Below are 23,836 nucleotides of genomic sequence, written 5' to 3' on the forward strand. Positions count from 1 at the left end.
GGACAAGTATTCCTAAGCTCTCTTCCAGACCCATAGAAGGGTTTCTCTCCCTTCTTACCTTTTCACCTGTCCGGGACTCTCGTCTTGATATCCTGAAATTCCTTCCCCCATCATAACCATGCAGGGGTGGAGTGGAGGAGATAGGGGTTTGTGGGCCAGGGACAAGGACTTAGAGCTTTCTGTTAATCCCTGATCTAGGGTTGAGTTCTTTACTGGTGACGGTAGAAGGTCAAGTGTGAGGTCACAGTAATTTCAGGGCCTAGAGACTGAGAGAACAATAGTCTTGTGTAGCAGGCATTGACAGGACAGTGGGCCTCACATGCTGCCTTCTTCCTTGGTCCCCTGTAAGAGAAAGCACCTCCCTCACCCTGCTCCAACGTCCCTTCCGTCCATCCTGCTACCTCGTCTTTACTTCTGGTGTCCCCAGCTCAGAGCAAGCCTGGGGACCCATTGAGCATCTCCCTGCAACTCCCTCTTGGAAGTGGGGTGGGGTGGAGTATGCAGAGGACAGGCTAAAATTGGCGATATAAGGGCACAAGATCGGGTGCCTGAGCTCTCTGGTGGCCCACGTCCTCTGCCCCCGCCCTAGGGCCAACAGTTCCCTAGAGATTGGGGGAGCCGAGGCTGAGCCTGGGGGCGCCACTGCCTCTGTTCCTTTAAGTAGCCGCTGTTTAGCATTCCTGCCGCTGCCGCTGCCGCTGCCGCTGCCTGCCTCTGCACGCTGATTGGCTGGAATCAACTGAGAAGGGAGCCAGGGAGAGATGCTCTTGACTCCACTCAGATCCATCCTGGGGACCAGAGCAGAAGCGGTCCTCACAGCACCCATTCTCTGCTTGAGCTCCCGCTTCTTCTTTGCCGCTGGGCCTCGGCCCAGAAGCCACGACGGGCGACACGGAGCCGCCAGTGCTGGAGGGGGAGCCGTGGGTGCGGGGCAGCGTGGGGGCCGAGGCCCCGGGACGCCCGCCCGGCCCCAGGCCCCGCTCAGCCCGGGCGCCCCCACGGGTGCCCCCCCCTTCTTGGTCCGAGCAGTGTGAGTGTGCCCGGGAGCCCGGCGGCGGCGGCGGCGGTGGCGGCGGTGGCGGCGGCGTGGAAACCGGCGTGGGCTGGGGGGTCCGAGCCGCGGGGGGCAGTGCCATGCACAAGCACCAGCACTGCTGTAAGTGCCCTGAGTGCTATGAGGTGACCCGCCTGGCCGCCCTGCGGCGCCTCGAGCCTCCGGGCTACGGGGACTGGCAGGTCCCCGACCCCTACGGGCCAGGTGGGGGCAACGGCGCCAGCGCGGGTTATGGGGGCTACAGCTCGCAGACCTTGCCCTCGCAGGCGGGGGCCACCCCCACCCCTCGCACCAAGGCCAAGCTCATCCCCACCGGCCGGGATGTGGGGCCAGTGCCTCCTAAGCCAGTCCCGGGCAAGAGCACCCCCAAACTCAACGGCAGCGGCCCCAGCTGGTGGCCAGAGTGCACCTGTACCAACCGGGACTGGTATGAGCAGGTATGGACCAGCGGAGGGGGGAGCGGTGGGGCAAGCCAGGAGGGCTGGAGAGTGGGGGCCTAGAGGCCTGGGAGGCCGTAGGGGTCGCTGGGGCTCCAAGCCTGTGGACCCCGAGCCCTAGCATTGCAGCTGGGCAAAGAGAGGCGGTGGGAAATGTGTGGTTCCCTGTGTGTGTCTGTTTGGGGGTCTCCATTAGAAGACTGGGAGGAGCCGTGTGTCAGGGGGTAAGGGCATGGCGGAGGGGCACATTTTCCTGTGTGGGGGAATTGGGTTTGTCTCAGTGTGGGGGTTTGGCAATGCCTCTGTGTCTGGCAGGGGGCGGGAGGTTCTGCGGGGGCTGTGTGTGGTGTGTGTCTCCACAGGAGGGGAGGAGGGGGCATGGTGCTCTGCGTAGGGGGGACATATGTGTGTGTATGTATGTTGGGGTGTGTGGAGGAAGGCAATGGAGCTGCCATGAATCCATGTGGAGGAGCCCATGTGCCCGGCTCGCTGAGCTTCATCCCTCGATGCCATGAGTCCCTCTCCGTCCCAGTCCCTTTGTGTGTGAATGTGCACATGGATGTGTGGAGATGTCACTCTGAATGTGGAGAGGTCTCTGTAGAGGAGGCTGCAGGGATGGCTGTGTTTGTGTGTGTGGCTACATGTATATGTGTGTGAGCATGTGGCTGCAAGAGTGTGCACGCGTGTGCCTGGTGTGTGTGTGTGTGTGTGTGAGTGTGTGTGTGTTTGTATGTGTTGTCTCTGGTGAGAGGCGCTTGACAAGCAAGGGAGGGGAGAGGAAGGAGGCGAGAGACACGTCCCAAGCAAGGCTGAGAGGCTGCTGAGAAGGACGGACTCTTTTGTCCAAGCAGCTCTGAAGTGTGTGTGCCGGGGTGGGGTGGCGGGGGGGGGAGGGGGGGAGATTTGAAGGAACTGAAGCAAGCTTCCTCGCTCTAGAGCAGGCATGGTGCCTGGAGCCGGCAAGGGGCAGCTGCCCTGGTGCAGGGACTGGCCCCAGTGGGGCATGTCCCCCTTGGGTACCTCCAGATGTGAGAGGGCTTAACCCCCCAGCCCTGACTTGGCACAGCTTGGGAGCCCCTGGGTGCTGGGCACAACTCCGGCTTCCACTCCCAGCCTAAACTGCCAGCTTAGAAAATGGAAGGAGCATCTGTGGGAGAAGCAGCAAAATGGAGGCTGGGCTGGCAGAGCCAGGTCCCTGGCATGCAAGGCGGAGGGCCTGTCTGGTTATCCGGCTCTGCAGCTCCTAGGGTGGGGTGAGAGGAAGAGGAGGCTTTGCTGTTGAGGGCAGGTGATGACTTCCCCAAGCTGGTGACCGTTCTGGCTGCCTCTGTCCTCTGGGGATAGGATGTGCTCTCACTCAGAGGCAAAGGTGGGGACTTCCTGGGGAGAAGAGCCCTCAGTTCTGGCCTTCCGTCTGTCCACACTTACGGCTTCCCCACATCTCTTGCCTTGGCCTCTTGCCCTTTCCAGCGAGTCCCTCTCTCTCCTTTGCCCCCTCTGTCCTGGAGGCCTTTCCCTTGCAAACACCCTCTTATGCTTGTCCTGCCCGGCTGGGAGACAGGTGGCAATCCCAGGCTGGACCAGTTGGCCAAGGTTTCTTTGCCAGGGCTGATCCCTGGATGGCTCCTGGCCCTGAGAACAAGGTCCCTGAGTAGGGGTGGGGGCTAGAGGGTGGACCACTGGGAACGGGAAGCCTCTGGGTACCACTTGGGCTGGGCTTGAGGCATGGCTTGTCACACGTGGGCACACATGGTACACCAAATGCACACAAGAGCCACATGGGTGTCCCTTTGCTTATGTGTCTGTTGCATGGTACTTAAGGCAGCTGTGTTGGTTTCGGGTCTCTAAGGAGCCTTCAGTTCTTCTTCCTGGGGTCACAGACCAGGGTAAGGCTGCAGCTGGAGTCCTCCCACCAACTCCCACAGCTGCAGGGCCAGCCCAGAAATGGTGGAGGCATGATGAGCTAGTCCTCTCTCCCTCTCCTCCTCTGTGCTTCTTGAAGCCAAAGCTGTGTGGGGTGGAGGTGGGATGGGGGAAGCACAGCAGGACATGTGGAGGAGCCCCCACCCTGGTTTCCAGCTCCCCTCTTCTGAGGAGGAGGCCAGAGGTCAGGGAAGGGACAACACAGCCAGAGAAAGGTGGGGGAGGGGTGCCAGGATACCTGGGGAGACAGGCAAGAGGGCTTCTCCATTCTTGGAGGTGAAAGTGGGAGCCAGCAGGCAGGTGCTGCTTGTATGTCCAGAATCACATTTTCACTTGACAAATGGATACACACGTGTCCTGTCTGGGAGGCCATCTCTGTGGGTTGGCCAAATCACCCCTGTGTTTCTGACCCGTTCCCTTGCCTCTTCTTGCATGGCTACTGCATATTGAAGACCACGGACTCTGCTGCCAATCAGTCTGTGGGTCACCAACTTCTCCCTCATGGGGAATCTTGTCTACCCTCCTCCAGTCCCACCCTTGGCTTTGTCTCTGACTCCTGACCAGATCCCACCCTCACCCTTTCTGCTGGGAAACACAAAGGGCTCAGAACCAAAAATCCTTTGGTAGAAAATGGATTAGGACTTTGACTCCTTCTGCCTATTTGAGGAATTGGGTTCCTGGAGTCCAAGAAAGAGGTATAGAGTGAAGACTCACGAGGTGCTCCAAAGTGGGGCAACTGTCCTTTTTCCCATGAGCTCTGCTGGGGTATGGGGATGAGTGACCAAAACATCAGTGGCCTTAAGAGCTTACTGTAATCAAAGAACACCTGGAGATCCCATTGCTCTGTCACTAATTCCCAGTGTGCCCTTAGGCACATCCCATGTCCTCTCTGGGCCTCCGTGTCACCTACTGTCACATAAAGGGGATAGGACAAGATGATGTCTGCTGTCCTTCCAGTTTGGACACGGTGGAAGTCTATGATCCCCCAGTCAGGGAGAACTGTGGTTCAGAAGGGGAAGGGTTATTTGTCTAGGCCACTGGGTATCCCCTGTGGACACTGGGTGTGGCATGGTTTGCCCGCCATGCTTCATCTCTGCCATCCCTCTTAGGCCAGGCCTGCACCCCTCCTAGTGAACTCTGAGGCACTGAAGCCCAGCCTCTCGGTGAGTGCACCACTGGCTGGCTCAGTCTCAGACAATTGATCTGGGCTAAATGAGCGGCTGGGTTTGGGCTGATATGGTTGGAAGCAAAGCAGGGGTTGGGGGGGTGAGTGAGGAGCGGCCTCTTTCAGGTCAGCCTGTCCTCATCGGTGGCCAAGAGGTGACCTGGGGTGCACTTGGGCTCTTCTACTCTGTGGTAGTGGGGAGGAGGCAGGTTGACCAAGGGGCAGATGGCTGGAAGGGCAGGGGGCACTAAGGGAACTGCCTGTGTCTCCCCCTAGGTGAATGGCAGCGATGGCATGTTCAAATATGAGGAAATCGTACTTGAGCGAGTGAGTCTGCCAGTGGGGAAAAGCGGAAAGGGAAGCAGAGGGTTGGAGCCAGGAGAGGGGAGACCCCTGAATCATGGTTTCAAGACCCATGGGGGGACCTGAATTAAGAGGATGGAGAAACAGCAGCCCTCAGAGGCCGCTTCACTGCATCAATCAATCAACCCACTAACAAATATTAATTGACCTTGCTCACTGAGGCCTGGGGAATTGGGGAGGGGATGGGTTTCCCAGAATGATCAGCAGAGGCTGGGTTTCTGATAAATGTGCCCAGCCTGCCGTGGCCCCTTCTGAGGCCTGGAGAACTAGCTCTGGGACATAAGGAGAGATGAGGTACCCAGAACTCTCCTTTGTGCTCTCAGAGTGAACAGACTGTGCCTTTCCACCCACTTCTGCAGGGCAACTCTGGCCTGGGCTTCAGTATCGCAGGTGGCATCGACAATCCCCATGTCCCTGATGACCCTGGCATCTTTATTACCAAGATTATCCCTGGTGGAGCAGCTGCCATGGATGGGAGGCTGGGGTGAGATGGCCTGGAAGCAGGGTTGTGGGTGGCAGGGACAGGATCCAGATGAGGGGAGGAAAGCCTGCCTGGCAGGATGACCCTTCCATTAGATCTGAGGGCGGGGTGGGAGGGCAGAGGAGGGGAGGACAGAGAAGTGGGAGGAAGCAGGAGAGGGGGTGGAGGGGTGGGGGCACAGTGTCATGCCTCTCGGGCTTCCCCCGCAGGGTGAATGACTGTGTGCTGCGGGTGAATGAGGTGGACGTGTCGGAGGTGGTACACAGCCGGGCGGTGGAGGCGCTGAAGGAGGCAGGCCCTGTGGTGCGATTGGTGGTGCGGAGGCGACAGCCTCCACCCGAGACCATCATGGAGGTCAACCTGCTCAAAGGGCCCAAAGGTGCGGCCCTCCAGGTTCCTGTGCTCCAGCCAGAGCCTTAGGCCCCAGATCCCATCTTGCCCCATAGGGAATTGGAAGGGAATGGCCTTACTCCTTGCCTGACTCCCCCTGTTCCAACTCACAGCCTGTTTTTTTTGACCTCAGGCCTCACCCTTACTCATCTCGGGATGGCATCTTAGCGTTTGGATCCCCCGGGGGGAGCTCCTGTGGGGCCAGTGGGTTGGCTGGGGGAGGGGGCTTGGATTTGGGATTGACAACACTTTAACCTCTCCTTGTGGCCCTCTCCCACCCCCTGCTGGCTCCCGCTCAGGCCTGGGTTTCAGCATTGCTGGGGGTATTGGCAACCAGCACATCCCAGGAGACAACAGCATCTACATCACCAAGATCATTGAGGGTGGTGCTGCTCAGAAGGATGGACGCCTACAGATTGGGGACCGGCTGCTGGCGGTGAGACAGACTTCACGGGGATGCCCAAATGGTAGGGTAGGGAGGAGGAGCTCCAGTACCCCTCACTCCGCCTAAACCTCACTAAGGGATGAGGCATCATGGGGGAATTTCAAGAGTTATCATCTGTGTTGTGTTTGCCCAGATACAAAGGCCCTAATTCTTTCTGTGGCCAGGGTCTTGCCCTATCCCCTACCTCCTGCCTCTGCTCCTCATAGCACTATACTTGGGCCTCTGTTAGCATGTTGTTGAATTTCACTGAAAAGGCATCCCTCGGGTTCCCTGGAGAAGCCTCTCCTTCTCCCAAGTCCCAGCCTGAGGCCTCTCCTCTTGTAGGTGAACAACACCAATCTGCAGGATGTGAGGCACGAGGAAGCTGTGGCCTCACTGAAGAACACATCTGATATGGTGTATTTGAAGGTGGCCAAGCCAGGCAGCCTCCACCTCAACGACATGTACGCTCCCCCTGACTACGCCAGCAGTACGTACTCATCAGCCCCTGTCCCTGGTCTAAAGCTCTGTCCCCTGGTTTCTGGAGGGGAAGTTCATACCCCTTGTTAAGAGAGGGCAAGCAGCTTTGATCAGTGGTGGCACTGTAGCAGCCAGTAAGGTTTATCTGAGGCACCATTATTGCTAATTGAAAACTTTGCTCAGTACCCCACCGTGAAGACTTGCCATAGAGTCAGCATTGGCAATTTTTGACAATTTCTATGGAGAGTAAATTTTAAAAAGAGGACAGAGAGAAGCCGCAGAGGATAGTGCACAGAACTGAGTCCAGATCCCAGTTCTGTCTTTTTTTGTTTTGTTTTGTTTGTTTGTTTGAGACAGAGTCTCGCTCTGTCGCCAGGCTGGAGTGCAGTGGCACGATCTCAGCTCACTGCAACCGCCGCCTCCCGGGTTCAAGCAATTCTCCTGCCTCAGCCTCCTGAGTAGCTGGGATTACAGGTGCCTGCCACCACGCCTGGCTAAGTTTTTGTATTTTTAGTAGAGACAGGGTTTCTCCATGTTGGCCAGGATGGTCTCGATCTCCTGACCTCGTGATCCACCCGCCTCGGCCTCCCAGAGTGCTGGGATTACAGGCTTGAGCCACTGCGCCCGGCCCCCAGCTCTGTCCCTTAGAGCTGGGTGCCCTTAGACAAGTCCCTTTCACCTGTTTTTTGTTTCCTCTTTGGCAAAAGGGAGCTAATGATGTATGTGCTGCCTTCCTCATAGGACTGCCGCAAGGATCAAATGAGATCATGGATGAGAAAGCCCTTGGAAAACTGTATTAGGCTATAGAGATGTGAGGGATTATTATTAGTCACACCTCTAGTCATGTCTTTCTTTGTAGACTGCCTTGACTTCAGCTCTTTCTAAGACTCACAGGAGTGAGCCAAGGATTTAGAAAGGGACTGCGGAGGAGGAACCCTGGGTGGCGGGTGGATGGAGTGGGGAGGTGCGGCCTGAGGAATCAGCATCCCTTGGTCTCTTTTGCACCTGAAGTGGGGTGTGGGGGAAAGTCCTTGAGGAGTTTGGGGTACCTCCCTGGACCAGTCTCTGAACTTTTCTCTCCCTTTCTTGATTCCAGCTTTTACTGCCTTGGCTGACAACCACATAAGCCATAATTCCAGCCTGGGTTATCTCGGGGCTGTGGAGAGCAAGGTCAGCTACCCTGCTCCTCCTCAGGTTCCCCCCACTCGCTACTCTCCTATTCCCAGGCACATGCTGGCTGAGGAAGACTTCACCAGGTAAGACCCCGCCCCCAACATCCCATTCAATCTACCCAGAAATTGGGGAGGGGAGGAATCAGTTTCTGGCCGGCCACAGGCTCCTTGTAGTACGGCAAAGAAGAGGATAAGGCCCTCATCACTCCCGGCTTTGGGGTCCGAGGCCTTCTCTCAGGAACTTGGGGACCTAGAGAGGGACAGAAGTGGCTGCAGGGACAAGCTCTACCATCAGGGGGAGTGCCGAGTGAGTGGCCCCGGTCCAAAAGTGCAAATAAAGAAAGGATGGGGTGGAGCGTTTGGGGGGCTGAGGAGGTGAGGGCAGCGGAGTTTCCTGCCCTGAGATAGTTGCAGCCCTCTCTGCTGCAACCATTTCAAATTAGAGAAGAAAGCAGTTCAGCTGGTGGGGCTGGCGGGACTCTGACCGGCCCGGTGGCCTCGCCGGCAACGGCCCCGCCCCGCTGGCGGCGGCGGCGGCGGCTGCGCGGGGCCTGGAACTGGTCGGGCCGGCCGGGGTTCCGGGGGACGGGTTTGCAGGGTGGGGCCCGAGAGGCTGGCGGGCAGGCAGCAGTGGAGCCGGAAGGGTAGGCGGCCAGGGGAGAGACAGAGGAGCTATGGAGAGGGCCCGCAAGTTCTCGGGCTCCGGCTTGGCCATGGGCTTGGGCTCCGCCTCCGCTTCGGCCTGGAGGAGGGCTTCGCAGAGGTGGGCCTGGCCGCTCCGCTCCCTGCGGCCCGGAGGGGATGCCAGGTAGGAGTGGAGGGCTAAGAGCAAGAGCATCCGGGACTCAGGGAGGGAGCCTTGCCCCTGAGACTGGGAGCAAGAAAGGAAGAGTCTTGCGTGGGGCTTTGGGCTCCTCCGAGGAAAGATGCTTGTAACAAGTGAAGGCGGTGGGCCGGGAACGTGCCCTGGGAGTTGGACCGATGACACTGTGACCTTTTACAGAGGGCTTCCTTAGATGTGGTTAGTTTTACTCGCATTTTTCATGTGCTTGTCTGCTTTCTTCAGTTTGGATTCTAAACTCCTTTTGGGGACCTGGGATCCCCCTAAGAACCCAGGTGCTGCAACCGCCTGGGGCTACATAGTGTTAGCTGCTGATTAAATATGTTGTTGGGGCAGCAGGTACGAGGGGTCATACTTGATGGGTGAAATTTTGAGACTGCAGAAGAGTATCTGTGAAGTAAGTGTGCACATCCTGTGGATGATGAGTGCAGTCAACCCCAGGGTGACTCCACTACCCCTAACTGCTTCCTCTTCTTGTGGTCCAGGGTCCATCACACGGGTTGGTAGGATAGGAGAATCTGGGAAGGAAGAGGACCAGTGAGTGGGCCTGAGATGTGGTCTCTGGAGTTCAGGGTAGGGATTTGTTGACCCGAGAGGGTAGGGGACTGTCCACTGGGAAGTTGACTGCAAGCCCTTGGGAAGAAGGGAGGGAAGAGGAACTGAAACTTGGCACCTGACAGAACAGCAGCCAAGCAGGTTTCAGGAGACAAAGGGAGGCTCAGGGTATCATACATAGGGAACCACGTCCTTATTCCCTACAGCAAGTATGGACCTTGTTCCAGGCTGGCCCTCAAAGGACAACAGTCCATATCTACCTAGTCCTGACTCCTCCACTCCTTTCCCACCAGAGAGCCCCGCAAGATCATCCTGCACAAAGGCTCCACAGGCCTGGGCTTCAACATCGTAGGAGGAGAGGATGGAGAAGGCATTTTTGTCTCCTTCATCCTGGCAGGAGGCCCAGCTGACCTGAGTGGGGAGCTGCGCAGGGGAGACCGGATCTTATCGGTGAGGAGACAAAGGAGAGGTGGGAGGATGGGAACCGTGCCAGTCTAAAATGGAGAGCGAGAGACCTAACTTCCTCCGAGGAATGCTTCTTGAGATGAGGGGAGGGCTAGGGACTGGAGAAAACTTACCTTGTTTTTATAGACATCCTTAGTGACAGGGACCGGGACCAGACTTATCTTTGAGGAGGAAATGAATGCTCTTGGATCTTAACCCTGATTGGCATTCGACCTTTATGAAGATAATTGTTACACTAGAGATGTCGTATCCTTTAGGCCTTGTTTTAGGGGCAAGGTTGTAATATTGGGAAAGGCATCTAAACAGGCTTAGGGGTGGGGTACCCATCTCCCTCTCCTAACTGCTAGTGCAGAGGACCCCCTTTCTTGCTTTTGGGGTGGCTCACAGCTTCTCTCTTTGGACAGGTGAATGGAGTGAATCTGAGGAATGCAACTCATGAGCAAGCTGCAGCTGCTCTGAAACGGGCCGGCCAGTCAGTCACCATTGTGGCACAGTACAGACCTGAAGGTAGGAGAAGAGAAGGTGGGAAGAGATGACGTGGGGGAGTTACACTTATATTACGTGTTGGCTTTTTGCCATCCTAGGTAACAAAGCCACTTGACCAGGTCCCTTCTACCTAGGGCAGTAACCTCTTCCTCTCTCCTTTTCCTGCTGGGTAGGGGTTGGTTTGGGCAGCTTGAAAGCATCAATTAAGGCTGTGCTCGGAGTCGGCTGATGTGGGCTGCAGTGCAGGAGAAGGCCAGTAGTGGGCAGCAGCCTCCGGGAAGCAGCATCCAAAGATTAGGGCGACTGGAAAGAGGGGAGGGGGTGGAGGGCCCACAGGAGAAGACTGGGAACTGTGTGCCCTGGAAGAGGAGAGCAGCTCTTGGTTAGAAGGACCTCAGGTAGAAGAGATCCGATCTCTTAAGAGATCTTGGGCCAAACCTCTGACCCCCACTCCCCTTCCATCATCATGATGACCGTGAAAGACCCATAAACGCGCTGAAAAGGTGATACTATGCCCTTGGGATAGGCCAGCTGGAGTCGACTCCCTCCCCTCCGGGGGGCCTTCTTTGTATTCTCAGTGAGCAGTCCTTGGCTGGGGCGAATGGGCGGGGCTGGTCATGCAAATAAAGGCGTTTGATTGGCTGGGGCCAACCGAGGCCCAGGTGCCGAGGTGAGCCGCGGGAAGGCGCGCCCTAGCCTGCGGGCCAGTGGAGTGGCCATTGGCCGGCTGAGGGCGGCCTCCAGCCGCATGCCCCGCCCCCGACCCAGGAGGAGGGCGGCGGGCGCCCCTCCTTCCCCCCATCGCGCGCCTCAGGCGTCTCCTCCTCCTCCTCCCTCCTTCCCCCTCCTCTCTCCTCCCCTCCTCCCGCGCGCCCCGCTTTGTGTCCGTGGTCTCCCGCGCGGGACGGAGGGACTGGCCGGAGCTGGCGCTTTCTCAGCACTAGATCTGGACTCCGACCCGGCGCCAGGTGAGGTGGGGCGGACGGGGGTCAGGCCCCCTCGCAGTCCCCCCTAACCTCTCTACGGCTCTGTTCTCAGCCTCTTTCCCAACACTGCGTCCCCCAACTCTGCCCTCTCCCCCGAATGCCTTCGTTGGGTGCCCCCAGCCTCCTTCTGAGACCCTCCTCAGGGCCCCTCGGAGCGCCGCGCGGGGCTCAGCGCCCACTCACCCTACACTGGGCCCAGTCTGGCCTTCACCTCTTGGCCATCACCTCTCCCCCACAGCGAGCTGTGCCCACTTCTCGCCCCAGGGCCTCTGTCCTGTCTCAGCCCCCTTCCTGCTGGCTGCTGCGCCCCCAAGCAGCTCCCTAATCCCTTGCCCTAGAGGAATTTTCTAAATCTTCCCCTCCCCCGACACCCATTTCTCCACTCAACCTGGCCACCTCTGAGAACAGCCGCGACCGGCTTGGTATTCTGCCCCCTCCCTTTTGTTTGCAAGGGATTCGTACCATTCCCGACTTCTTTCGCCTCCTCCTCCCCCTTTGTCCCCTAGGGCTGCAGCGCCTGGGCTCCTGGGACACCTAGGCCCTGTGGGCCGGTTACTAAGGTGGAAGGGACCGACCTCTCCCTGGCAGGTGCTCTATTTCCGCGATGAGAGGGGGAGAGGCTGGGAGCCCTGTCGCCAAGCCGAGAGGGATGGAAAGAGCCTACCTTTGTCCTTTCCGTTCCCCTCCCCCCATGCTCCTTCAGTGCCTCAAGATCCTGAAGGGAAAGAAGAGAGAGCCTGCAACCTTTTCCACGAGGCTCTTCTGATCGAGGACAGAAGTGTAGGGAGGTAACTCACAGGAGAGAGAGCTTGTTGGTCTGAGGTAATGAGAGAGAGGGATGCAAATGGACACTTTGAGTCATTTCTCTCCTTGTTTGGTTTTCAGCTTACTGATGAGGAACGCACCTTAGGGATATATTTTTTTTTTTATGATTTATGTGTGTGCTGTTCGCTTTCCAGTACAGAGCTAACCGCCTGATTTTTATTAGCAACTAATATTTATGCATTTCATGCCCACAACTTAGACAACACAGGTTCTGCAAAGGAAATGGTTTTTCTTGCGTATTTGTGTGTGTATGTTGTAGGAGAAATTGATGTTTCTTTCGGTTTTGCTCTCTGATGTTGGGCACATGGAAACAATACTGTGAATTGTGTGTGGTGGGGGTATGCTGGATACTAGTGACTACATATTTCTATGACTTGTTAGGGGAATGCAACTGGCTTGCGTAAAAAGCTGCAAGTTGTCCAGGGTAAGGGGATTCCTGCAGTGTTTATTGCTCTCTGAGCATATTTCTGAGAGTTTATAATGTAGGTTGAGGTGCTGTTTTATGCTAGTTCTTTCTACTACTTGCCAAATAAGGCCTTTCTTCTCTTAGGATTTAGGTGAACCACTGATTGTTAAGGCTCTGCCACCCCAATCAATCTTACTTCCTCCTTTGGTTTGGTAAATCCAGCAAGTCCCCAACATGCAAAAGCTTTTTTTTTTTTTCCCTTTGAAAACAGATCCCTGGAGACTGGTCTAGAGGGACTGTCAAGCATTCTGTGTTGGGCTCTAAATTTTCTTTGGTAAAGTGCTAGTTTTTAAAAATAAGGACTCCATGTTGATCAATTTATAAATAAGTGTGGTTCTTCAGAGGATTGCATCATGGTGGGTATTTACAAAATGAGTAATCCAAATACATGTATGTTGGTTGGCAAGAGACTTTGCATGTGATTGGCCAAGTAAGTGTTCATTACTTGAATTTTTTTCTTCACGTGAATGTGAGAGCTGGAAAGGATCAAGTGGTCCAATTCCTCATTGTGCATACTGAAACAATGACAAGAGAGCCAAGATATAACTTGTCTAAGAAGGGAAAGTTGCTGAAGGTCAGCATCAGAGGGTCAGCAAATCAGCTTAATCCTGAGGTCTACCAGTTGGGACAGACCATGCTTGTGAACACCTGAGGGACCTAACAACTAGTTAAAAGTGGAGGAGCAACAGGAAGGAGACTGGGGAATTAACAGAGGAGAGACTAGGAAGAGTGTAAGGGAAAGAAAGATGGATGTGGAGGGGAAGGTTAGAGTGATCTCCATGGTGGCCTCTGAGGCACCTTTGCCAAACCAGTGCAGCCTTTACCTAGATAGCCTTTAGCATGAGAGATTTAAAAAATAGGTTTGACTAATAGAACAATCAGAGTAAGACAATTTGTCTCCTTTTTAAAATGGTGTTATTGAGAGATAAGTCATTTACTATACAGTTCCCTCATTTAGATATATATTTCAGTGACTTTTAGGTATAGTTGTGCCCCCTTCACCACAGTACGTTTTAGAACTTTTTTTTTTTTTTGAGACAGAGTCTCGCTCTGTCACCCAGGCTGGAGTGCAGTGGCGTGATCTCGGCTCACTGCAAGCTCTGCCTCTCGGGTTCAAGCGATTCTCCTGCCTCAGCCTCCCCAGTAGCTGGGACTACAGGCGCCCGCCACCACGCCCGGCTAATTTTTTGTATTTTTAGTAGAGATGGGGTTTCACCGTGTTAGCCAGGATGGTCTCGATCTCCTGACCTTGTGATCTGCCCGCCTCGGCCTCCCAAAGTGCTGGGATTACAGGCGCGAGCCACTGTGCCCGGCCTAGAACTTTGTGTGTGTGTGTGTGTGTGAGACAGTGTCAGGCACTGTTGCCCAGGCTGGAGTGCAGTAGCACGATCTCGGCTCACTGCATCCCTCCGCCCCTCAAGCTCAAACCATCCTCTCACCTCAGCCTCCTGAGTAGCTGGGACTATAGGTGTGCGCCACTACGCCTGGCTAATTTTTGTGTTTTTTGTAGAGATGGGGCCTGGCTAATTTTTGTGTTTTCTGTAGAGATGGGGTTTCACCATGTTGCCCAGGCTGGTCTTGAACTCCTGGGCTCAAGCATTCTTCCTGCCTTGGCCTCCCAAAGTGCTGGGATTTACAGGTGTGAGCCACCATGCCCAGCCTAATTTTTGTATTTTTAGTAGAGATGGGGGTTTGCCATGTTGCCTAGGCTGGTCTTGAACTCCTGAGCTCAAGCAGTCTACCCACCTTGGCCTCCCAAAGTGCTGGGATCACCGCTCCTGGCCTAGAACATTTTCCTTACCCCTCTTCTTTTAATACATAAAAGGTGTGCAAGCATTAGAAAGATGATGGGTTTAGGACAATTGCTTCCTAATGTTCCTCCCCTGGATACTTAGAGGCTGGTGGCAACTTGAGAATGCTCTGTGAGATTCTTTTTTTATTTGTTAATTTATTTGTAGAAACAGGGTCTCACTATGTTGCCCAGGCTGGCCTCGAACTCCTGGCCCAAGTGATCCTCCCACCTCGACCTCCCAAAGCACTGGGATTATAGGCGTGAGCCATAATGCCCAGCCAAGATTCTTTCAAATACCTGGTTTGCTTAATGTGGGTTTAACCCATAATGAAGTATAGAAACTGTGTCTTTCTGTTTGAACTTTGTATTGTGCCTAGCATGGGTGCTTTACAGGTGTTTTTATGACGAGGCTTTGGAAAATATTAAAATAGAAATAGAAATGCTAATTGATAAGATACAGTGAGAGATGCTATTTAATGGTTTCACTCCTGATTGCTCCAAACAGTTATGGACACAGCAATCCTACCTATTAGCTAAAAATAGCATGATGTTCTTGGATGTGTATAATACTGCTTAAAATTCAATTGAAAATTTAAACAACTGGCTCTTGGCAAAGGCTCTCTTAAAATCTATTCTAAAACGAAAAATATTTTTCTGTGACTTGTGGAATTGTCCCACCAAGGGAAGGATGGGTTATGTGTTAGAACATTTTGAGATCTCCTACATTTTCCCCATAGTGACTTTATGTCAGCCTCTGTTTATAAACTGATCTAGTATTTTTCTTGAAAGCCCTTTTGTTTTTAGAGTAGAAACTGATCTCAAAAACAGGAGGTGAGCCAGAAATTGGTCATTAAGGTAGCTTAACTAGGAAATGATCCTTTATGACCAGTCTTTTCGGGAATGTAAATCCAGGCAGGCTGGCGGTACAAGGAATGAGAGAGAATGAGAGTATTTCTGTAAGTTATTTTAAGGTGCTGAATAAGCATACTTTTACCATGGAAACACCTTTGGGTAAGGCCTGGAAGAGTTAGAAATCAGTGGTGATAATAACTTGAAAGCATAAAAGGGATATTTTCCCCATAACATTTAAGTAACCATTCTATCTCCCCCTTTTTGAGAATGAAGGATGTAAACGTAACTGCTATCCTATCAGCATTGAAAGCACAAAGGTGAGAGTATACCAAGGCAGAGAATCAAAGTTCTGAAATTCCTGTTGCCATCTTAAAAGAAGGCAAGGTAAGGAAGAAAGAAAATGATTTCCTATCAGCAGCATTTGTACACTGTGAACAATTTGAAGGCAGCTAGTATTACATTTATCTTTGTGTCCCCAGCGTCTAGTATGGAGCCTGGCAAATAGTTTGTTGAATTATTATCTCTGTTTCAGATACTTTTATAAGCATTAATCTTCAGAATATCCCTGTGGATTAGGTGGCATTATCCCCATTTTACAAATAAGGAAAGTGAGGGTCAGAGTGGTTGAGTAACTTGCTCAGGGTCACACAGTCTGTAAGGGACAGAATAAAAGTTTGAGTACAGATTTCTGGAGAACTTCTTTGAGTCCAGGGCTTTTGTCACTAGGCCACAACTATCTCCCTACCCAGATATATCTGGCTACAGCAGAAGATATCACTCTGAGACTCTTCAAGTGCCAGAAGCCGTCAACAAATGGAGTATAAATGAACTCCCAGGCTGGGCGTGGTGGCTCACACCTGTAATCCCAATACTTTTGGAGGCCAAGGTGGGTGGATCACGAGGTCAAGAGATCGAGACCATCCTGGCCAACATGGTGAAACTCCATCTCTACTAAAAATACAAAAATTAGCTGGGCGTGGTGGCGTACGCCTGTAGTCCCAGCTACTCAGGAGCCTGAGGCAGGAGAATCGCTTGAACCCGGGAGGTGGAGGTTGCAGTGAGCTGAGATCGTGCCACTACACTCCAGCCTGGTGACAGAGCCGAGACTCCGTCTCAAAAAAACAAAAAAACTCCCAAATCTCAGCTTTTTAGTCTTGATGACCATAAACTCCTGCCCCAAAGGAAGAAGTAACTTGAGGGTAGATGGCCTGCTGGGAAGCCTGAGGGAGATCCCTTTTCCTGCAGAAGGAAAGTGGATTTAGGAAGACTACCAGGGAATGATACTGTTGGGGGAACCCCAGGAGGAGCCAAAAGATGGGAGTTGGTTTTCCTGACTTGATAGTAAATATGTGCAGGCTTAAGGATATTAATGGAATAAGCAAGCATTTTTTAATTCTTCAAGTGAAATGGAGTTGTATTTGTCATTCATTTTTTATGACCTTACGATTCACTCATTTAAGAGTATACTTAAGCAGTTTTTAGAATGTTCACACAGTTGTGCAACCATCACCACAATTGATTTTAGAATTTTAATCACCCCTGTATGCTTTAGCTGTCACCCTTCATCTCCCCATCCCCCTCATGTCTAAGCAACAACTAATCTATTATACTTTTTGTCTCTATGGATTTGCCCAATCTGGACATTGCATATAACTAGATTCATATAATATGTGACTGGCTTCTCTCACTTAGCATAATATTGTCAAGGTTCATCTGTGTTGTACATGTATCAATACTTCATTCCTTTTTATAGCTGAATAATATGTCATTATATGGATATACCACATTTTGTTTATCGGTTGATGGACATTTGGGTTGTTTCCACTTTTTTGCTATTATGAATAATGCTCTGTGAACATCTGTGTGCAAGTTTTTGCATGGACATGTTTATATTTCTCTTGAGTATATATACCTATCAGTGGAACTGCTGGATCATATGACAACTCTGACCTTTGGTGGAATGGCCAGGCTGCTTTCCACATTTAGGCTGCAACATTTTACATTCCCACCAGTAGTGTGTAAGGGTTCCAATTTCTCCACATCATCCCCAACACTTGTTATTGTCAGTCTTTTTGATTCTAGCCATCCTGGTAGGTGTGAAGTGGTATCTAATTGTGGTTTTGATTTGAATTTTCCCCCATGGCTAATGTTGCGCATTTTTCATGTGCTTATTGTTTGCTATTCACTTTTGTTTTGCTTGGTCCCCTGATTGATTCTCTTGATTCTCTCTCTGTTTCCAAATTGACTTGAGACCAGAGCAAGTCAACTATGTTATTAGGCAACTAGAAAGAACCTGGAAGATAACTACTTCTCACTCTGACTGCTTTGTGTGCTGGAGGGGTTTAAGGCTTTGGGTGTAGATAATTTTAGCTTAGGAATGCTGATCTGATAAAAATGATAGGGCCCCACCCCCCTTTTTTTGAGACAGAGTCTCACTCTGTCACCCAGGCTGGAGTGCAATGGCGCAATCTCAGCTCGCTGCAACCTCCGCCTCCCGGGTTCAAGGGATTCTCCTCCTTCAGCCTCCCAAGTAGCTGGGATTACAGTCACCCACCATCATGCCCGGCTAATTTTTGTATTTTTGTAGAGACGAGGTTTCACCATGTTGGCCAGGCTGGTCTTGAACTCCTGATCTCAGGTGATCCGCCCGCCTTGGCCTCCCAAAGTGCTGGAATTATAGGCATGAGCCACCATGCCCAGCCAGGGGCCTACCTTTTTAACAAAAAATTGCTGATTGAGATATAATTCACATGCTACAATGCACTCATTTAAAGGGTACAACAATTTTTAGAATTTTTAGAGTTGCGCAACTGTCATCACAATCAATTTTAGAACTTATCACCCCAAAAAGAAGCCCTGACCCCATTAGCATTCACTCCTCATCCCCCCTCCGCCCCCCACCCCCCAGCCCTAGGCAACTACCAATCTACTTTCTGTTTTCATAAAGTTGCCTCTTCTGGCCAGTTCATATAAATGAAACCATGCAATATGTGGCCTTTTGTGTTTGGCTTTTTTCATTTAGCATAATGTTTTCGAGATTCATGTGTGTTATAGCATGTATCAGTACTTAATTCCTCTTTCTTTCTTTCTTTCTTTCTTTCTTCTTTCTTTCTTTCTTCTTTCTTTCTTTCCTTTTTTTTTTTTTTTTTGAGACAGAGCCTCACTCTGTCGCCCAGGCTGGAGTGCAATGGTGTGATCTCAGCTCACTGCAACTTCTGCCTCCCAGGTTCAAGCGATTCTCCTGCCTCAGCCTCCTGAGTAGCTGGGACTACAGATGTGCACCACCATGCCTAGCTATTTTTTGTGTTTTTGGTAGCAATGCGGTTTCGCCATGTTAGCCAGGCTGGTCTCAAACTCCTGACCTCAGGTGATCCACCCACCTCGGCCTCCCAGCCTCCCAAAGTGCTGGGATTACAGGCGCAAGCCACCGTACCCAGCCACTTGATTACTTTTTATGGCTGAACAATATTTCATCCTATGGTTATGCCACATTTTGTCTATCCATTCTTGAGTCGATGGACCTTTGGGTTGTTTCCACCTTTTGACTATTGTGAATACTGCTGCTATGAACATTAATATACAAGTTTTTGTGTGAACATGTTTTCAGTTCTCTTAGGTGATATATACTTAGGAGTAGAATTGCTAGGTCATAGGTAACTTAGTGTTTAGCATTTTTGAGGAACTGTCTGGCTTTTTTTAAAAGTAGCTACACCCTTTTAGGCCCAGCCCTGTTCTATATACTTAGAAAAGAAAAAAAGATTAAGTTTTCTTTTCAGTTTTACCCCCTGGAGCTGAACTTCATATGTGTGTGTTTGTTTTGGGCTTTTCTTTATTCTATGTAACCCAAGGACATGGTGCTAGATTTAGTAAAGCACTCTGAATTTAGCTGGTCAGGTGCTTTCTCGTCTTTGTTAGATGGTTTGAGGCAAAATCCTAGGAGCTTTGGTGTCTGTAAAACATCGGTTCTTCCTGATAGGGTAGAATGATTAGAATAACAGTGATGAGAATGAGTTATTTATTTTATTTTATTTTTTCGAGACGGAGTTTCACTCTTGTTGCCCAGTCTGGAGTGCAATGGCGCAATCTCAGCTCACTGCAACCTCTGCCTCCTGGGTTCAAGTGATTGTCCTGCCTCAGCCTTCCAAGTAGCTGGGATTACAGGCATGCACCACCACGCCGAGCTAATTTTTTATATTTAGTAGAGATGAGGTTTCATCATGTTGGCCAGGCTGGTCTCAAACTCCTGACCTCAGGTGATCCACCCGCCTCGGCCTCCCAAAGTGCTGGGATTACAGGCTTGAGCCACTGTGCCAAGCCTGAGAATGAGTTATTTCTTACTTAACTGTAGCTTTTTAGGATTTCTTTTTTGTTTAATATGTTGCTTGTTGAAATCTTGACTCTGATATTGACACTGTTACTTTGTTTAAAGCTTTAGTCTTATATTGCACAATAGGGTAATTGTTTTTTGTAAAATATATCGATTTTGCTCCTTTTATGTAAGAATGTATATATGTATGAAATCTATATATATATAAAATCTTGGCAGAGGAGCCAAGGCCCTGGGTTCTGACTTAAAGTAGCTGAATGATCTTGACTAGTCAACCTTCCTCTTAGGGACTCAGTGTTTTGATCTATAAAATGAGGAGGCTGTGCAAAATGGTCACTAATGTCTAACTCAAATTCTGTGTCAGATAAGTGGTAGTGAGTTGTGAATGCAATTTACAAGTTCCTATTTGTACCTGGACTCTTTTTTATCATTTAAATTAGGGATGGGGTCTTGCTGTGTTGCCCAGGCTGGTCTTGAACTCTTGGACTCAAGTGATCCACCCACCTTGGCCTCCCAAAGTGCTGGAATTATAGGCATGAGCCACTGCACTCAGCCCCTTTTTAAATTTAAATTTAAATTTTATTTTTTTGCATAGAGACAAGGTCTTACTATGTTGCCCAGGCTGGTCTTGAACTCCTGGGCTCAAGGAGTCCTTCCACCTCAGCTTCCCAAAGTGCTAAGGTTACAGGTACTGCACCCAGCATAGACTTTTATTTCCTTCCTTCCTTCCTTCCTTCCTTCCTTCCTTCCTTCCTTCCTTCCTTTTTTCTTTTTCCTTTCCTTTCCTTTTCCCTTTCCCTTTCCCTTTCCTTTCTCTTTTCTTTTGTCTTGCTTTGTCACCCAGGCTGGAGTGCAATGGTGTGATCATGGCTCACTGTAGCCTCAAATTTCCTGAGCTGAAGTGATCCTCCCACCTCAGCCTGCCAAGTAGCTGGGACTACAGGTGCGTGCTACCACACTCTGCTAATTTTTGTATTTTTTGTAGAGACTGGGTTTTGCCATGTTGCTCAGGCTGGTCTTGAACTCCTGAGCTCAAGTGATTCCCTCGCCTCTGTGTCCAACAGTGCTGGGATTACAGGCTTTGAGCCACCACCCCCGGCCAAGACTCACAGAGTCTTGAGCTAGTAACAGTCTTGCTTTTATGAGGGTCTTGTCTTCCCCTCTTGAAATGGACTTTTGTTTATTTTTGGCTGAATTTAGGTATCTTTAAAAAAGCAGGCCGGGCGTGGTGGCTCATGCCTGTAATTCCAGCACTTTGGGAGGCCGAGAAGGGTGAATCACTTGAGCCCAGGAATTCGAGACCGGCCTGGCCAAAATGGTGAAACCCCATCTCTACTAAAAATACAAAAATTAGCCAGGCTTGGTGGTACACCCCTGTAATCTCAGCTACTCAGGAGGTTGAGGCAGGAGAATCTCTTGAATCTGGGAGGCGGAGGTTGCAGTGGGCCGAGATGGCACCACTGTGCTAAAAAAGCGAAGGCCCTAGAGATTTTATGATTTTTCTACTTGATGAAATTAAGTGATAAAAAATTTGACTAGAAAATTAACATATTTTGTATAAATATGTACATTAGGGGCCTAAGTAGACGTCCTTTGGATTTTCAAAAAGGAGAGAATTATGCAAATTTCGGGTTAAATTCCAGGGTAGATTAAGAGTTGTTTTGTAAATATTCAGAAAAAGAAGTGGTGAGCACTAGGAACTGGTATTGGTTCACCAAGGACAAAAAAGTCTTGTCAGCCTGATCAAATTTTCTTGATGGACGGGGTTATTGGGCTGTAGATTAGGGAAATATGGTAGATGTACTATATCTAGATTTCTGCAAGGCATTCACAAAACTTCTTTGGTCTACTTTTGGATAAGATAGCTGGGTGATAATAGTGATAATATGTTTAACTGGACTTGTCTGGAACTGGTTGAATGAATAGTCCCAGAGGAAAATCATTAATGAAGCCAAGAGCAGTGTGGAGAGAAGTTTCTAGTGCATGTGTGTCCTGGCTTTGTCCTTGAGCCTATCCTGTTCTGTCTACTTTCCCATTCTCTTCAAATTATATTTTTCTCCTGCATTTAAAAGTATATTACATTTAGATTTGTGGAAAATTGGAAAATACAGGAAAATACAAAGTAAAGTAAATTCAAATCATCTGTAAAATTATATCCAGAGATAACCACTGTTGTATGTGTATATTTCTGTGTATTTCCCTCTAAACTTTTATATATTTATGTTACATATATCATATAATATGTTTGTATCTATCTGTTTTAAGAATGAGATGATTGGCTTTAAGCAGTTTTATGTTCTTCCCATTAACTTATGAACATTTTCCTAGCTCACCATATATTTTTTGAAAAAATGGTTTTTAATAGTTAAATAATATTTCATCATGTGTGTGCCATAATTCGTATAACCATTCCCCTGTTGGTGAACATTTAGATTATTTCCAATGTTTTGATATTACACGAAACATTCTGATTGATATCCTTGTATACAGTTTTTGTGAATCTCTGATTATGTTCTGAATAGATTTTTTTAAGGTGGAATTATTGGATCAAAGGGTATGAACATGCTTAAGGTTTTTGATGTATTTGGCCAAATTAGCTTCCATTTCCACTGACAGTATAAGAATGTCTATTTCAAGATCCTCACTAACGTGGAGTATTATTTTTTAAGACAATTTCTGCAAATTTGATAGGTTAAAAATGTTATTCTTTAATTTGTATTTTAATTTGTATTTCTTTTGTTAATAATAGAGTTGAACATTTGTGTGCAAGTGTTTCTTGGTCATTTGTGTGTATTGCCTGTTCATACCCTTTCCCCACTTCCCTATTGGGGTGTGTTCATCAATTCTTATTGATATATAAAAGCCTTAATATGGTTAGAATATTAATTCTTTGTCATATATATTGCAAAGATTTCTCCCAGTTTATAGTTTGCTTTCTTTTTTTTTTTTTTTTTTTCGTGATCGAGTCTTGCTCTGTTGCCCAGGCTGGAGTGCAGTGGTGCGATCTCAGCTCACTGCAACCTTCGCTTCCCAGGTTCAAGCGATTCTCCTGCCTCAGCCTCCCGAGTAGCTGGGACTACAGGCATGCGCCACTACACTCGGCTGATTTTTGTATTTTTTAGTAGAGAGGGGGTTTCACCATGTTGGCCAGGCTGGCCTCGAACTCCTGGCCTCAAGTGATCTATCCACTTCAGCCTCCCAAAGTGCTGGGATTACAGGCTGAGCCACTGCGCCCAGCCTGTTTTTTAATTTTATCTTGATGTACAGATGTTTCATATGTTTTTATGTGGTCAAATCTATTAACGTTTTGTATATTTTGCCTGTGCCCAGAGGTTTAGAAGGGCCTTCCCTACCCGAGGGCAAATAAATACCATCCGAGTTTTATTCTAGTTATTTAATATTTTTGTTTTTGTATTTGTTATTTTTTTAGAGACAGGGTCTGGCTTTGTCACCCAGGCTGGAGTGCAGTGGCACAATCATAGATCACTGCAACCTTAAACTCCTAGGCTCATGTGATCCTCCTGCCTCAGCTTCCCAAGTAGCTGGGACCACAGGCACATGCTACCAAGCATGGCTAATTTTTGTGGTTTTTTGTAGAGATGGGGTCTCACTGTGTTGCCCAGGCTGGTCTCTCAAATTCCTGGCCTCAAGTGATCTTCCCACCTTGGCCTCTCAAATCACTGGGATTACAGCCAAGAGTCACTGTGCCTGGCCTGTTTTTGCATTTAAAATCTTAACTTGCCTGGAGTTGATTTGTGATGTAAGTAGGGTACTAACTTAATTTCTTCCAAATGTTAATGAATTACCTCAGTACCATTTGTTGGATAGTCCATCATTTCTCTGCATTTTTGAAGTACCACCTTTATTATAAATAAAATTCTTTTATACACACACACACGATTTGGACTTTAATATTTTACTCTGGGATTATCAGTTACTGAAAAATGACCATAGGTGTTTTGACAACTTAGATGAGAAGAGTATTTCTCCAGGTCCCATTTTCTGAGTTTCTTCCACAGAAACTTGACTTAAAGGAGATTCAGTTGAGTTTGTGATCCTGTGGGTGTGACAACTGTGAAGAACATTTGAATCGAGACTCTCCGTTGACCTGGTAAAACATAGAATTTGGTTACATTAACTCCAGTTGTCAAACTTCATCATAAAATGTGTGTATTTTAGTTATTGTGTTATAGTATCTCTGTTAAGTGGAAAAGATTCTTCTTAACAAGTGTACCCACCACCTGGAGAACAGGGAAAAGGTACAAATCTGTCTTTATTCTCATGTTTTTTGGATGAGGTATTTTGTCTTGGTGGTCTTTATGTATACTTTGGCTTATGGGTTGCAAGAACCA

General features: G+C 49.7%; 1 protein-coding gene and 1 non-coding gene across 5 annotated transcripts in view; both read left to right on the forward strand.

Moving 5' to 3' along the window:
* Nucleotides 1-753: 753 nt before the first annotated feature.
* Nucleotides 754-23,836, forward strand: part of DLG3 (discs large MAGUK scaffold protein 3) — a 62,213-nt gene continuing 39,130 nt past the window's right edge. For 2 of the 4 annotated variants that reach the window (XM_030806937.1, XM_030806938.1), the window contains exons 1-9: nucleotides 756-1,491; nucleotides 4,856-4,906; nucleotides 5,302-5,426; nucleotides 5,633-5,802; nucleotides 6,113-6,249; nucleotides 6,583-6,727; nucleotides 7,814-7,973; nucleotides 9,579-9,735; nucleotides 10,155-10,257. In XM_030806937.1, the coding sequence (XP_030662797.1) occupies nucleotides 1,135-1,491; nucleotides 4,856-4,906; nucleotides 5,302-5,426; nucleotides 5,633-5,802; nucleotides 6,113-6,249; nucleotides 6,583-6,727; nucleotides 7,814-7,973; nucleotides 9,579-9,735; nucleotides 10,155-10,257 (1,405 nt within the window). In that variant the 5' untranslated portion in view covers nucleotides 756-1,134. Of the gene's footprint in view, nucleotides 1,492-4,855; nucleotides 4,907-5,301; nucleotides 5,427-5,632; nucleotides 5,803-6,112; nucleotides 6,250-6,582; nucleotides 6,728-7,813; nucleotides 7,974-9,578; nucleotides 9,736-10,154; nucleotides 10,258-10,914; nucleotides 11,205-23,836 lie in introns of those variants that run through there. The other 2 variants (XM_030806940.1, XM_030806939.1) reach the window with 2 other exon arrangements.
* LOC115833515 lies at nucleotides 6,820-6,963 on the forward strand. The gene has a single exon (XR_004028927.1). It is a non-coding gene; the product is annotated as a U4 spliceosomal RNA (small nuclear RNA).

The sequence above is a fragment of the Nomascus leucogenys genome, chromosome X, assembly GCF_006542625.1.
Source record: "Nomascus leucogenys isolate Asia chromosome X, Asia_NLE_v1, whole genome shotgun sequence".
NCBI lineage: Eukaryota > Metazoa > Chordata > Mammalia > Primates > Hylobatidae > Nomascus > Nomascus leucogenys.